Source organism: Crotalus tigris, unplaced genomic scaffold (genome assembly GCF_016545835.1).
Source record: "Crotalus tigris isolate CLP2741 ecotype Arizona unplaced genomic scaffold, ASM1654583v1 scf7180000017733.2605024, whole genome shotgun sequence".
Classification (NCBI taxonomy): Eukaryota; Metazoa; Chordata; class Lepidosauria; order Squamata; family Viperidae; genus Crotalus; species Crotalus tigris.
Genome location: NW_024096600.1, coordinates 1,770,673 through 1,787,162, shown reverse-complemented (window position 1 = coordinate 1,787,162; position 16,490 = coordinate 1,770,673). Strand labels below are relative to the sequence as shown.

Sequence of the window (16,490 nt, the reverse complement as noted above, 5' to 3'; positions counted from 1 at the left end):
ACCATGCTAAGAAACCACCAAGGAGGAAAATACACCCCTACTAAATTTGCTACTGCAAATAAACCAGCAGGAGATCCCACACTCACTTACATTGATGATACTACTACTACTTGTGTAGTGTGAAACATCTATAAGCAAACAACCAAGCTCAGAAAACACCAAGGACTCCAAAATTCAACCCTGAGTTACAGATATCTTCTTCTATTGGAAGATTCATTTACCCTAGGAAATACTGTATGTTAGCACCGTTCCATGTTATCATAATTGTAATTATTATTTTTAATGATACATGCATAGTACAATTTCTTATTATATTTGTAAGCTATCTAAATTTGTTTCATCAAAGCAACACAGAAACAATGGCAATAATGATGAAGCTTCAAAATCTTCTGAAATGTAGTTAGTTATTCAGAGTTGATGCCCTTGCTGCTTCTATAATATTTAACATTCGCATGAAACCACTGGACAAAGTAATTTGATGACACAGAGGCAGATAACATCCAGGTCAACCAATTGGTGCTGTCAAAGTTCTATTTTAGCACTTGGAGTCATTTAGAAACAAATTTGCTAGGGCGAACTCTAGCAAGATTATGGGCACACAAATTGCTGAGGATAGTCCAAATTTACCGTAATTCTAGATAGGCTGGCATTTGTCCGGACAAAAATTGTGTGCAATTTGGAGGTCTTTTGGACACCCAACTCCTAATTGAAGAGCAAATGGCAGCTGTAGCCAAGAGGATATTTGCACCAATTCACCTTGTTTGCTAATTGCATCTATTCCTGGATTGACAGGCCCTTCTCAAACTCACTCATGTTCATTCACAGAAGGTAATACAGAAACTATTTCCAGAGAAATCTGATAAGAAACTTCACTGGAGGCAGAGGTGTATTAAACAAGATGTTAAGCCAGCAATTTTAAATTTTTACTGGCAATTTCTGATGTTTAAAGCAGAACTGATGGCATTTCCATACATCAGCGTATAACAGAAATTGCAATAGACACAATTCCCCATTTCCCAAAGGCCTACTAGAACAAAAGATTGTAGGAATATTGATATTCATAATCTAGCATTACAGGTAATCCTGGACTTACGACCATAATTGAGCCCAAAATTTCTGTTGCTAAGTGAGACAGTTGTTCAGTGAAATTGCCCCAATTTACGAGCTTTCTCACCACAGTTCTAAAGTGAATCACTGCATTGTTAAATTAGTAAGACAATTGTTAAGTGAGTCTGACTTCCCCATTGATTTTGCTTGTCAGAAGTTTGCAAAAGGTGATCTCATGTCTCTGAGACATTACAATTATCATAAATGAGTCAGTTGCCAAGTGTCTGAATTTTGATCACATGACCATGTGGGTCCTGCAACAGTGAAAAGTGGTCATAAATCACTTTTTTCAGTCCCGTTGTAACTTTGAACAGTCACTAAATGAACTGTTGTAAGTCTAGGACTACCTGTCCTTTAAAATTTAATAAATAAATAATAAATAAATAAAATACTAGGAAATGTTACAGTACAGTACTTAGAAAAAGTTGAATCACACACAGCATCCACAAGGCGGCATTATTTCCCTGTAATTGAATAACAGCCAAATTCTCTTTTAATCAGGTAAGTTTTCCTAACAAAATTAATTCATGTTAAATATAAAGACACACCATTCATTTGCAAAGGCATAAAAAGTATATTACATCAGATGTCAAAACATGCATTTTTTCATCCTATTCATTGCTTTCTTTAGAGTGACTGTGTAGCTAACAAATATTTGAGATTATTTTTGGATTTCATTTCTAGATTCAATTCCTCTCCTCCCCCCCCCCCCCGCTTTTATTTCAGATTTTTTTTGCAATCCCAAATCCTTCTGCAAGATAAAAATGTCAAGTTTCCAGAAATGGAAAACAACAAGGGGGGAAAAAGCACTCCTCAAAAATTATCTGAAATTTGGAGGAAACAATGAAGGACTATTATATAGAAAGTACTGTTTTTCGGGGGGGGGGGATGAAAAAGGAGAAAACAGGCGGTTCACTCGGAACGTTTAGTGAAATGAAATCAGCATCATTTTCTGAAACTGAAATATTATATTTAGCACCAATTTCTACTACTGTTTCTGATCCTTTTCAAAAAACCTGTTTCATGGACTTCTGAAAACAGAAGGTGTGACTATTTTCAATCATAAAACAACAACAATAATAATAATAGTAAAGTTGGAAGGGACCTTGGAGGTCATCTAGTCCAACCTCCTGCTCAGGCAGGAAACCCTATACCATTTTGGACAAATGGCTGTCCAGTCTCTTCTTAAAAATTTCCAGGGTTGGAGCATTCACCAATTCTGGAGGCAGGTTGTTCCAGTGGTTAATTGTTCTAACTGTCAGGAAGTTTCTCCTTAGTTCTAGGTTGCTTCTCTCCTTGATTAGTTTCCACCCGTTGTTTCTTGTCCTGCCTTCAGGCGCCTTGGAAAATTAATTTCATATATTAACTATTCTGCAACTTAAATTGGAAATATTGGGCAGTATTTCATAATATTTGGAGGAAGGTTAGAAAAAAATTCAAATGTGTTGAAAAATAACTGTTTCCCCAATATCTATACTGAACTCTTAAATACCTTAATAATATTCTCCATGACTGCCTTATGCAAGAATAGGGAACCTCTGATCTTTCAAATGTTCCTCAAATAGTGACAAACTCTCACTATTCACCAAATTCTATAAAAATACTGGAAATTGTAGCTTAGTTACAATTACCCTGTTATCGGGGCAATCCTATTATCAGAATAATATTCTTTCCTACACATTCATTAACGTATGCATGGATTAAAAAACCTTCAAGTGTAAGTGCAAAAATATGCAGAATTTAATGAGATGTTCAGTAGAGTTTGTTAAAGTGCAATAATTAATACAATGCCAATATGAATGAATTTTGTATCTAAAATTAGCATATTGGGTACAAAATGAAAATATCATTCCTGAAGGATAGCTGAGTTTAGAGGCGAACAATCAGCATTAGATCATTTAGCAGAAAAATATTCTGTACCCTCTGGATCTTTGAAATTTTTGTCATCAAAAGTCAACTTTTGAACTAATACCAAAGAAGAGACTGAGACTGCATTATTGTATGCAGACAGGGTAGTTATTATATGTATTTTGCAGAAAGCAGTAAAAAATAACACTAGCTCTATTCGGTACAAAATAAAAGTTTATCAATAAATTGTCAGAAAACTAAAGTTTTGTGCAACAACATAAAATTCACAAATGGCAAGTAAATTGGATTCAAACTGAGCAACTGTGTACCTACAAATATCTTGGGAGGCAATTCCATGCTTCTATCTTTCTGGAAGCCCTTTTTTTAAAAACTGGATAACTATTTCACAGTGTATTTCTACAGCTATCATAAGGGTTTTTAGTTTTTATTAACCCTGTATTCAGCTCTGGGAAGAAGGGGGAAGGATGATGGGTGGGAGGGGGGGGTGGGAGAGGGGGATTATTTTATTGTAAAACTGTAAAAATTTTCAATAATAAAAAAAAAGATTTTGCCACTCAATCTAAGGGAGTCCCTCAGCTTTTTAATGGCTCCCAAATTTGCTCTTTCGCAAAGCTCAGTATCCTTGAAACTAGTCACAATAAGTTTATTAGAACCATACAGTACTGATGGTGCCCAAAAGTATCAAAAACATATTGCGGGCAGAGACAGGTATAGTCTTGCTGGATGCTAAAGTACAGTTTCTTCTTATTGGCCTTTTGGTTAAAATTAACCCTACTTCTTATAGGTTTAGGCCCATTAGTACTAGAAATCATTTCAAATCAACGTGGCTTTAAAAAGCCTTACATAAAACTCATCAACTGGACCTGTCTATGGAAAGTCTGTGCTCATTTGGTTTTGACAATGCTAGAACTGCCCTCAAACCAGAAATTTGGGACATGCACCTCCAGCCAAATTTAACCAAGGTATCACACCCCAATTCTTATCACTTTCTTCAAAAAGGGTTCACTCTAGCTTCTTAGTTATTATCCAATACTATTTTGAAACTTTGTAAGGCTTTCGCTTTAGCCAGGCTGGACTCATTACCCTCAGCAATCCCAGTTTAGGCATTTTAATGGTACTCCTATGACTTTCTGGTTATGTTCATGAAATGATGGCTCAATAAAATCTTTAAGCTATATGCTACTTTGCTGTGCTTTCTATTAGAACTCTAGACAGACCTTCAATTTCAAAGAAATTTCCAGGCAAGGAATGTAAATTCTACTTACTCTTACTTCTTTTAGACAAGGATTATATCCTCTCAAGTTGCCCAGTTTTGTGCTACTACCTGTACAACATGCTGGTCATTCCAAACCTAAAGTAAAACCCTTGTATATATAAAGCTAATGATCCAAATAAAGATTTCAATTTGCTACCCAAAGCTACACTGTCTACTAGGAAAGCTTTCCTGGCTCAGACCAATAACTCTGGTATATTCTTCGCTCAGAAGAATTTATTTCTGTGTAAAAGATCAAGTTAAAGCACTGTAGTAGGAGGCTAAAAAGGTAGCATAACTTACTCAATTTATTCAAGTGTTATGATCATGTTATTGTGCCTCATTTCACTCTGCTCTATAATCCCACATTAGTAACTACTATGTTTGCGTCTGACATTCCTTAATCTATAGTTTTTGAAGAGTGGTGATAGAATTCTAGTAAGCAGTAAAGTAAGGGGGTATATGCCATCTCGGTGGCGCAATGGCCTAGTGCAGCGGTTCTCAACCTGTGGGTCGCGACTCCATTTGGGGTCGAACGACCATTTCACGGGGTTGCCAAACAACGCAGTCCGCCATTTTCCCCCCCTTTTCCTTAGCTGTGCTACTCCCTTTTATTCTATTGGCTTTTGAAAGCCAATAGAATAGACTCTCTTGAATAGAGTCTAATTCTATTGGCTTTCAAAAGCCAATAGGAATTGTCCAGGCTGTCTCTGCCCTGCTGAGCCCGCCAAAAGTCCCATTCTGCAAACGGTGCTGCAAGTTGTCTGCAGCGAAGGCGAGCTGTCTGGAAGTTTCCACCTCTCCCTGCTGAGCAACTACTAAAAATGTAAGTAAAAGAGGGCCAGGGGTGGGAGGTGGGAGGCCGGCGAGCGCAGGGAGGGTTGCTGGCATGCGTGGGGCCCGGCGGGTGCCTTATCTCCCTTGGGCTGGGCCAGCTGGTGGCCCAGCTGGTGGTCGCCCTGCGCTGTCGCTTCCCCTTGCCAGCTACACCTCGGCCAGTTCAGGGGGCGGCACCACGCATGCGCGGTGCTCCCAGGCAGGGAAAGTCCTCGACTTACGACCGGTTGGGTAGTCCTCGACTTACAACCAGTTGAGTAGTCCTCGACTTACAACCAGTTGGGGTGTCGCGGCATTAAAAAGGTTGAGAACCACTGGCCTAGTGATTAAGATGTTGGTCTTGTCGGCTGGAAGACCAGCAGTTCAAGACTGAAGTACTGCATGGCATGATGACTTCCTTTTCTTGCCTCAGCCACTTAGCAGTTTGAAAGTATGCAAATGCAAATAGATAGATACCACTTTGGAGGGAAGGTAATAGCGTACAGTGTGCATTGGTGTATAGTCATGCCAGCCACATGACCACAGAAGTGTCTTCAGACAACGCTGGCTTCCTCAGCTAAGAAATGGACATGAGCACCGTCCCCTAGTGTCGGACACAACTGGACAGGGAAACTTTTACCTTTACCCTTTATTTTATCTTATATGCCATCTTACCTAAATGGGAATATTTATATCTCATACTCTACTTTGAAAATAAGTTTCCAAGGTGCTGCAAGGAGATAGCTTTGAAACATAAAGGAGACAGGATATAGGGAAATATAGTGTCTGTTCCTTGGATCTCAAGCCTTGTTATTTCAAAGAATATTGAAGTCATGGCAATGCATCGAGATCTAATAGGCAATCTAATGGTTATGTGCTTTATCACACATACATTAAATAGATAATTTAATATACTATATTTAAGAACTCTGTATCCCCCCAAGATGGTGAAAATAAATTTAATTCTTGCAAACATCATTTCATAATGTTATATAAACATTTTCATTATGATCATATAATAGTGCAGTGTTTCTGGAACTTTTTACCTTCAGAATCCCCTACTTTTAAAAAAATAGAGGACATTTAAAAAAAGTTTTTATCTATATGGGTTATGTTCATTGCTATTTACCATATTAAAAATTCATAGAATATTTATTTATTGAATCATACAAAAATAACAATATTAGACCATTAAATATTAACATATTTTTGATGAAGAATGCCTATATCTTTTAAACAGACAAAAAAAAATAACAGGAAGAGTGACACTATTTCAAATTTTTGTAAGTATCTTTAATATCTGGCAAATAATTTTGATGGTGTGGACCCCCAAGAGTCATTTTTTAAGAAACACTGTCACAGTTTATATTGATTTTACAATTTTTGAGTAATTTTAATTATGTTTTTGTTAATTGATTGGTTGCTTGCCATTACAAATAATTTTTTGTTTGTTGCAGTCTGCGCTCTCTCTCTCTCTCTCTCTCTCTCTCTCTCTCTCTCTCTCTCACACACACACACACACACACACACACAGTGTCCCAACCCATGTAGTAACACAAGACAGTGTAAGGGCTGAAGCTGGTAAAGCATAAACAAATGCATCTCAGGACAGGTATAATTATTATTTAAACATGGAATAAATACTCATTAACTCAGAGAAAGAGGAATATGTAAATCCTAGTGCTGACATACAGAATGTAATTCCATTATTTGAATGTTTATCTATGCAGTTTCTGAAGCTATTGTTGTTATGTTACTACGTGCAATCTTGTTTCTGATATGTAAAGATGCTGTCATGGCTAATGTGAAATCTGATCAATGGGAATATGGGAATGATTTTCTTTTGTTTCCAAAGCACACAAAGCGATGAGTCCATTTGCAATTAATCTCAAGACAGAAAAAAAAAATCTTAACACTATCCAAACGCTTTACTAGAAATCCTGGAAATAAGAGAAATCAATAAATGCTAATGGTTTTATTACTTTTGACTAGATTCATGTTAGGATGAAAACTATATAGTACAATTGGTAAAACAATATCCTTTACATGTAATACAAATACGGGTATTCTTACGAAGGCAATTCCATCACTAAGTGATGCAGGCATAAAGCATAGTATCAATTGATCATATTGCTTGGCAATGGCAATCCTTGCAGTCCCCACGCATCATTAAGCCAGGATCATGGGTCATTAAGCCTCCTCCTTACAACGTCCTGCCAGTTCCAACAGCCAAAGCCAGTGGAGAGATTGACAGGAAGTTGCAAGTCCCAAGCAGACCTTAACTGGCAGGCAAGTAAATAGTTGCTGCTGGGTGAGAGAGCAATGGGGTGCGGGTGGCTAGGGAGGCACAGGGCAAGCGTAGGGGGCTTGGATAGCTGTTGCTAGATGGGAAAGGGAACTCAAGGGTGCACAAGTGGCAGGTGTGTGTGAATGGTTGGCAATGATGTGCGACTGGATGGTGAGGCACAGTGCAATGCAATGAGGTTCAGGGAAGGTGTGTGGGTGGGAGAGACTTACTCAAACAACCTAGCCTGTAGGCTTCTCCATTGAATTTGCTTCTGGGAAACTGCCAATGATGGTCACACATTGTAATCATGTACATTGGGATAACACAACCATTATAAGTGCAACCCTGTTTTCAAGTGCCCAGATTGAAATCACATGACCACGAGGGTGCAGGAATGGCTGGAACTTTGAGGACTGGTCGTAACCACCACAGCTATTACATGTTTGTTCAGTGCTGTTGTAACTTTGAACAGGTATTGAATGAGTTAACAGGTATTGAATGAATTAATCAAGATTAACCATGAACTTTTATATACAGGGTCTCCCATATAGACTGCCATGTTGTCTCATCACAGGGACTGTTCAGGAGTATATGCCAAGTTTATATATTCCCAGAAGGGTCACTGAAGGCATGAAGGTCATCTCAGCTGACTAGCTAAAGCAAATAGATAACTAGAGGGAGCAGCAGTATAAGATGCTGAAGGCAGATAATCATTTTAGTGATAAAGACAAAGGCATCAATTCATGTTGTACAAAAGAAGGAAATAATAAACTTCCTGCATTTTACCAAGAAAATCACAAAGATAAAAAATATGAGATGATTAACTTTACAGTGCCAGCGTCATGGTTCTCATAGATCAGTGGTTCTCAACCTTTGGGTCGGGACCCCATTTGGGGTCGAACGACAATTTCACGTAGGTCGCCAAACAACTCAGTCCGCCATTTTTTTCCCCTTTTCCTTAGCTGTGCTACTCCCTTTTATTCTATTGGCTTTTGAAAGCCAATAGAATAGACTCTCTTGAATAGAGTCTAATTCTATTGGCTTTCAAAAGCCAATAGGATTTGTCCAGGCTGTCTCTGCCCTGCTGAACCCACCAAAAGTCCCATTCTGCAAACGGTGCTGCACCAGTTGAGTAGTCCTCGACTTATGACCGGCTGGGGTCGCAGCATTAAAAAGATTGAGAACCACTGCGATAGATAGAGCCAAATAAATCAGTACTCCGAGGCTAGAGGCTTCCTCAAAGAACATGTTTATTGGATACAAAATATCGGCATGGTCAAAACTGAAATCAAGTTTAAAATTCCCTCCAAAGTGTTACACTATTACAAAGTCAAACTTCCCATCCCAGTGCTATGCAATCAGCTACGTTCCCCAATAGAATAGTTTGGCGGGCTTTCTAACAAGAAGGCCAAACCCTAATATAACCAACAGAAAGACGTCTAGACTAGCCAAGATCCTCCACACTCCCTCCCATACATGTGGCAACCTAGAATGAGCAAGATGGCTTCAGCCAGGTTCGTTGTAGAGTTGATAGCTGATGATGAGCCCTTCAAATTGGACAGCATTCAACATATTACTGAGGATGATCTGAGGAAGAGCCTTCAAGACATCAATTGCTGATGTTACCATATAGGTAAAGAAAATCTGAAGCTGCAAAGAACATGGAGCATAAAAAACAGGAACACAGGGAAAGTTCAACACAGTGATGCCTCAGGTACTAACTATCATTTGCAACAGCCTATTGTAATTGTCGGTGCATTGAGATTTTCTATGCAACAGTGCTTTTATCAGAGATGCACTGGCTCTCAATTATTTTCCAGGTGCAATTTATAGTGCTCATCTTTAAAACCTTAAACTACTCAGGTACTGGATATCTTTGATTCCTTTCTCAGAGTTGAATCGCCTGTCTAGTAAGAACTAGGGGACAAAGCTTTCTCAGAGACCCACTACTGAGGGAATGCCATTTTCAAGACTCTGGGCTCTTCTTAGTAATATACCGTAAATGCCGGCGTATAAGGCGACTTCCACGAGCGCTGAAATCGGCGCCAAAGACGGGGGTCGTCTTATACGCCAGAAATACTGGTAGTTTCCGGCGTATAAGACGACGTTCTAAGAATGCGGCCCGGCTATAAAGACGGGGGTCGTCTTATACGTCGGGTCGCCTTGTACGCCGGCATTTACGGTAGTTCTCTTTTTGGTCAATTTACTGAGTGACTATTTAAACTACTTTTTTCCTTATGTTTTCAGTGAACTGGAAAAGCATGGCTCATCAGAAAGGCATATGAGAACAAGTACACAGTATGCTAAAGACTGGCTCATTACACTAATTGGTTTTAGTTGTATTGGGTTTTTTTGTTTTTAATCTTTTAATATTAACAATATAATTGTCAGAATCTCCAGCAATGAAGTAGCATAAAAGCTATAGTAATAATACATAAGAAATAAAAATATGCAGGAGGTGTACCTTTGGTTCATGATTTTGTTGAACATTCTTCCCATATTGTAACCTACCTTCATTTGTTTCTCTTCCTCTAATTTAGGATTAAGAAACACTTTAGTGAGGTTAAAGGCAATGGATTAGAAACCAGGAAACCATCAATTCTACTCCCTCTTTAGGCCCAAAACCAGCTAGGTGACTTTGGGCCAGGAATGCTCTCTCAATCCTAGGAAAAAGACAATGGCAAGCCACTTCTGAAAATGCAGCTGAGTAAATTGCATTGCATGGACTTGTCTAAGTAGTTGTCAGGAGTCTACACGTACACAAAAAAATTGAAGGGTTATCTCTATTACATGCATTAGTTGTTTATGCCATTTAACCTCACAACATCTTATGGTTTTACTATAGTTCTGTAGCTACCTTGCCTCATTTTAGCATTTTAGCACAAATCAACAAGATATTTCCAGTTCATCATTAAATAAGAATCTAAAGTGCCAAGATATTTTGTCACCATTTCACCACTTATAAATTGAGCCACTTTTCTTTTTCTCGCCATAAAATAAGGCAAGACTACCTATCTGTATTTTTGCACTCTCCTATTGGTCAGCAGTAGAGAATTCTAGTTGGCTTCTGGAAAGATCTGTGTATGTTTAGAAAACAACAGTGAGGATACTAGAGATCTTGAAAAAATGTTAAGAGTTTGGAGTGTACAAGATATGCAGTAACGATGTTTTCTGTTATTGTAAAGTCTTTTGTGTATCATGGTACTACACAACACATAGGTCAGTGGTGGCGAACGCATGCCAGAGGCAGCACTCAGAGCCCTCTCTGTGGGCACGCGCACTGTCGCCCCAGCCCCACCTCCCCCTGCGGCCCCCTCCTCACCAGCAGCCCCCCTGGAGGAGAGTCGCCCCCAGGCGCAGCCTGCACGGAGCAGCGCAGCCAAGGACATAGCCAGACAGCAAGAACAAGACTCCACCCTCGCGCTCCATAGCATGCAGATGATGCTGTGGGGTGTGGGCGAAGGGCATGGCTGCCTGGGTGCTGCAGGGCTGAGTGATCTGCTGCGGCGGGCCATGGAGGCGGTGCGTGGGCCTGTGGGTGGGTGCGGCAGGGGGAGGAGCAGGCAGGATAAGAGGCGGAGCGGGGGCAGGAGGTGGGTTTTGGGCACTCTGTCTCTAAAAGGTTCACCATCACTGACATAGGTTGTCCTTGGCTTACAACCATAGTTGGGAGTGGAAGTTCCGTCCCTAAGTAATGTGGGTTGTAAAGCATAACATCATGTAACTGCATCAATTAGCATCAGCAATCTCAACATCTCTTGTGGCTGCGATTGATGTCGCTGTTGTTAACCAAGATTGTGAGTATTCATCCCAATCCAAGCCATTTCAAGCTTTGTACCTCCCAAACCTGAGTCTTCCGGATTTGCAAGATTCTATTAATGTAGGCCTTACAATAAAGTAGAATTAATTTATTTAATCAAGTTTCCTGTCTGGTTTTCCTGGGAGGTTGACAATATGCATAAGGACAACTTACTTGACAAGTATTGTAGAATATGTATTTCTTGTTGGTGGAATGAAGTTAAGTTACCTATTTCAACATGAACTTGGAATTCTTTTCCATTGGTATTTAAAAATTTATATCAAGAAAATCAGTTAGTGGCAGCATCAATCTGGACACAGAAGTTAAGCAAAGTTGGCCCTCTTTAATACTTGGATGGAAGATCCTCATGGAATCCCAGGGCTGTATACTAGATTATGAAGGCAAAATAGCATCCTTGAAGAGAATGGCAAATTATCTCCATGTTGGCGCCCAAAACACTAGGCAGACATGTCCATGAAATCACCTGAGTTTTGCTTGACTCAAAGAATATTTTATTTCAGGTAAGCTCATTAGTAAGCTTCTGAATACATAGAGTATGGCTCATACATATTCTATTTTGAGCATTCACTCATTTATTTTTTGCACACCTTTCCAAAACTTTCCCTTATTATTCTATTGTCACAGACTGAACTCTAAAGGCCCACAGCTCATTATTTTTTTCCAATATGCTCTGCTCAGAACAGCCCTTTATTTAAAGAATATGTACATTTATTTCAAAAAGACATGTTTCCTCTATCCCCCTCCCCCCCACACACATGTATCCTTACTATTTTAGCAAGCTGCAGTCTAAGCCATCCTGGCTAAATGTAACAAAATTCCTTAGGGCCAAAGAAGAGAACAAGTTAGAGATCCCTTCAAATGTTAACAAAAGGCAAACATGAGGAAAATCCAAAGGCCTATTTGGATAGTTTCAATAATGAAAGTAGAGATGTAACCTATTTTAGGAGTACTAACCAGGTGACTTCCATTGTGTTTCTAATAAAATGTTGTGAATATGTCTTTTGTCAGACGTTCATGACTGAACGGGAGCATATAGCTATATCATCCTGCAATGTCCCAAATTCGCATGACTTTACACCAGCGGCTCCCAACCTTTTCTATACCCCACACCCCTAGAATGCTTCTGATATATTCTCACACCCCTTCCAAAAGTTTGAAATAACAGCAACAAATTATGCATATACACTATAATTTTGAAAACCCAAGTTTTCACACACCCTGGAATATCGTCTCTCTCACACACCCACACACCCTGGTTGGGAACCCCTGCCTTACAGCATTCAAATTAATGTCATGCCATAGTGAGCAAGAACTGTAGGGAGGTGCAAACTTAAATCTGCACTGCTGAATTAAGTATGCAAGTATAAGTGTAGGTGCTTAACTAAGAATTAAGTATGGGAACTAAACAAACTGCATTATTGAAGTCAGTGATAGCACTTTCAAAAAGTAAGTAAATTATCAACCTTCTCAGTGTATAAACTCCTCTACAGATACCAACAGGTTTGGCCGCTAGGATTCACTGGGACATCATAAAATTTGCCCGCCTTCCAGACCCACAAAGAAGAGGTTTTGTTTTTTTAATATATAGATATATATTTCCTTCGAATGCCCCAAGATACTTCAAGCGAGCAGGGTTACCACCTACCTGGCTCTCAGGCAGGAATTACGCGCGAGGAGTTGACTGGCGGCACATTTCAAGCTAACAGGCAGGGCAGGGCGCTGCCTTCCTCTCTCCAGCACCGCTCAGGACGCGGGCGGGCGGCGGACGGCCTGGCCTCTCGGGAAGCCCGCAGCCACCGACGAGAATCCGCAACTGCCGCCCTCGACTAGCTTTCCCCTGGCTTACCGTCTCTTGGGAAAGGTGCCTGACTGAGATCCTGCTGGCGTCGCGGCTGCTCGCCCTCTGCACTGGCTAGCTGACAGGTGGACCTCCGAAGCGCTGCGCAGGTGACCCGAAAGGATTCGCAACCTCCGGTGAGCGGCAGACTGGGAACTGCCACCTCCCGCATCTCCCGGCGCCGCCGCCGCCGCCATTTCACTTCCGTATTGCGCCGTCAGGCGCCGCTGGGGTAAAAAGATGCGCACGGTGTCCAATAGCAGTTATAAATGGCCCCGTCGTGCACCGCGCCTGCGTCTCTCCCTCGCTCCTCTGCCCATTTATAAGCATTGACAAAAAAAAAAAGGAGAGGGGTGCTCCGCCCCTATTGGCAGGGCGAGCTGGTGCTCCCGCCTTCTTCTGAATGGCTCCGCCCGCCTCCAGTTTAATAAGTTCTGAAACCTTCAAAGGGTCTTTGAACTTGCCTTCGTCAGGGTGTTTGATTTAGCTTTGGAGCTGTGGAACCTGGCATTTAGCAGAGTAGAGTTTTGCAACAATGGTATTCTGTGTTTAATTGTACAATTGTTCACTCAGTTGTTCAGATATATACAATGCATTGATTGTCTGCTTATTCCTCTGTCTGGATTTTCACCACACACAGCCACCAATTAATTAACCAATTTTAACCCAATGTTAGGGCTTTCTGCAAATGTTGCCAGGATGGTGATACTTAAGTCATCTTTTTATATACAAACATTGGGTGAAGCCTTGAACCAATTTCCATGGAAATTATAGCCTGAAGCTTTAACCACTAGACCAGGGGTAGGCAACCTCAGCTCTTTTATGACTCATGGACTTCAACTCCCAGAATTCCTGAGCCAGCATAGCTCAGGAATAGCTGGCTCAGGAATTCTGGGAGTTGAAGTCTATGAGTCATAAAAGAGCCGAGGTTGCCTACCCCTGCACTAGACCAAACTAACTCTTATACTATAATTATATTATAAATTACAGTATTATTAATATATTTATTTTTCAATGAAAAAATGTGATCAATCTGTATACTAATATATGAATTCAGGAATACATACTTGTAATTCCCAGAGTAATCTGGATTGGATCCTGTATGTCATGGTCTGATCTTCCATATGTTTCTTGTTTATTTTAGGTCTTCTTATGAACTTTCTTATTTCCAAGTTAAAGGCAAACATCTCTCTCTCCATACCCTTCCCCCCTTACAGAAGTTCAAATAAAATAAGTATTTGGAGCATGCATACATGTAAATATATATGTCACCTCGTGGAGAAATATAGCATTTCAAATAGCCTTGCTTAACAGTGTATTTTAATTCTTCAATATTTTAGACTAACAATAGCAATTGAAGAAATATGTGAAACAGCATCAGTTTACGTGTCTTAGAAAATATGAACTAACAATAGCCTTGGATATTTTTATTACAGTCTAGCAAAATACCTCAGAAAGTTAAATTTCATCTTATGACAGCCACAGTTAGAAGACTTTGAATCTGAGCTATGCACAGACAAGAATAGATTTTGATAAACATATTGATTTAGGAAGTTTGTTTGTTTTTTCCTCATCTATGGTCATCAAGCAAGCAAATAAAAAATACAATAGGCCTCATTGTAAAAATCGACCTTCCCAATTTCTTAAAAACAAATTAACCAAAGAGATTGAGTAACTGGGTGATGCCAAGCACTTCTCTTTTGAATGATGTTTAAGTGTTACTCAAGAGAACAGCTTTAAGAAGAACACCCACACATTTTTCATAGTTTTTTTTTTTTAAGTACTCTCTGATCATTAAACTAAGGACAAATTTAAAAAAAATACTTGAGAATGTAGTTTTCTAATTTTGGAACCTGGGTGAATTTTGAATGTTTTTGAAAATTTCATTCAAATAGCCTCAAATAGTTGCCCTATTAAAGTACCTATTTAGAAAGAAAGAGATACTCATGACCAATCATACAATGATTAGTTTTTTAGAAGACTTAACATAATGAGTCTAATTAAACCTGAGTATAAAACAGTGACATGACCCACCTATTTTCCAATACAACCCCCATTTCACAGAAAATAGGACTTTATTTTTTTAAAAAATAAATTAATTTCCAGATTAATTTCCCAATTTAATAAAATCATCTTTATATCACAAGTAAGAATCATATGTCCCACACTGCAGGCACACAAAAAAACCATCTATCTTTTGTAGCATCTTTGGTACTTTCTGGGCAGTCAAACATCCACAGAGGATTATCAGTGGTTTCTCATCTAATGGAATGAAATACCAAAACAGTGCCTCAAGCTTTACATAGATGTGATCTTAGTTCAACATTTTTATTAAGGTCATAAATGAACAGGTAGATGCAACACTTATGAAATTTACATGTGACATAAAATCCTGTGGGGCAAGTCTTACCTCTAGACCAGGGGTGTCAAACTGCCAGCCTGCGGGCCTGATGCATCATAGCAAAACCGCACACACCCCATTGCCGGCAATGGCAAAAAGTCAGGAGACATCGCGACATGTCACATGATGTTGCAAGTTTGAATGTAAATATAAAATGCATTACAGTCTTGATTGGACTGAAAATGCCACAGTAAAATTTAAATGAGACAAATGTAAAGTTCTTCATTCAGGGTTTTTTTTAAAAAAAAAAAGCAATGTACAGATATGATATAAGATGTAAGGTACCTGACTTAGCTTATGAAACTGTAGGTTTATAATAGGTGATTATAAATTGAATACGAATCAGCAGCATGTTGGGGCTGCAAAATGTAATTGAAGGCAGCATAAAGAGAAGTGTATTTCTAAATGACAGGAATCAGTCATTCTACTTTATTCTGCTTTGATCAGATCTCATCTTGATTATTCTGACCAGTTCTGGGCATCATTCTTTAAGATGGATTCAGAGAAACTAGAATATGTCTCAAACTATCATAGGTTCACCAGAAAGCAGCAAGGATAATGATAAGACTAGAATTAATTCAATGAATGGGTTAAAAGAGTTGAGCATGTTTAACCTGAGAAAAGATAACTGAAGTGTTGGAATGAAGCATTCTTCAAATATCTGAAAGAATATATTACGCAAAAAAGTATAGACTTTTTCCCTGAGTATGGAATAATATTGTAATGGTAGTCTTTGATTTACAACTACAGTTGGAACCAGAGTTTACATTGCTAAGCAAGGCTGCTGTGAGTCATGGCTGATTTTATGAACTTTTTGCCACAGTTATTAAAATAATAATAAGAAACTTCCTGACATTGAGGACAATTAACCAATGGAACAGCTTGCCTCCAGAAATCGTGGGCACTCCATCACTGGAGATTTTCAACAAGAGGCTAGTCACTTGTCTAAGATGGTATAGCTTCTCCTGCCTGAGCAGGGGGCTGGACTAGAACAAGGCTTTTCAACCAGTGGTACGGGTACCACCTGTGGCACATTGGCACCTGGCAGGTGGTACGCGACCCTCCTAGAAAAGTAGTGGGGGAGGGGAATGAGCTGAACCG

At 39.5% G+C, this 16,490-nt stretch overlaps 1 protein-coding gene across 2 annotated transcripts in view; it reads right to left on the bottom strand.

Annotated features, from left to right (window-relative positions):
* AGPS (alkylglycerone phosphate synthase) overlaps positions 1–13,278 on the bottom strand; it is a 52,507-nt gene extending 39,229 nt beyond the window's left edge. The window contains exon 1 of one of the 2 annotated variants that reach the window (XM_039339347.1): positions 12,998–13,278. In XM_039339347.1, coding sequence (XP_039195281.1) covers positions 12,998–13,185 — 188 coding nt within the window. In that variant the 5' untranslated portion in view covers positions 13,186–13,278. The other variant, XM_039339349.1, reaches the window with a different exon arrangement.
* Between the last annotated feature and the right edge of the window lie 3,212 nt (positions 13,279–16,490).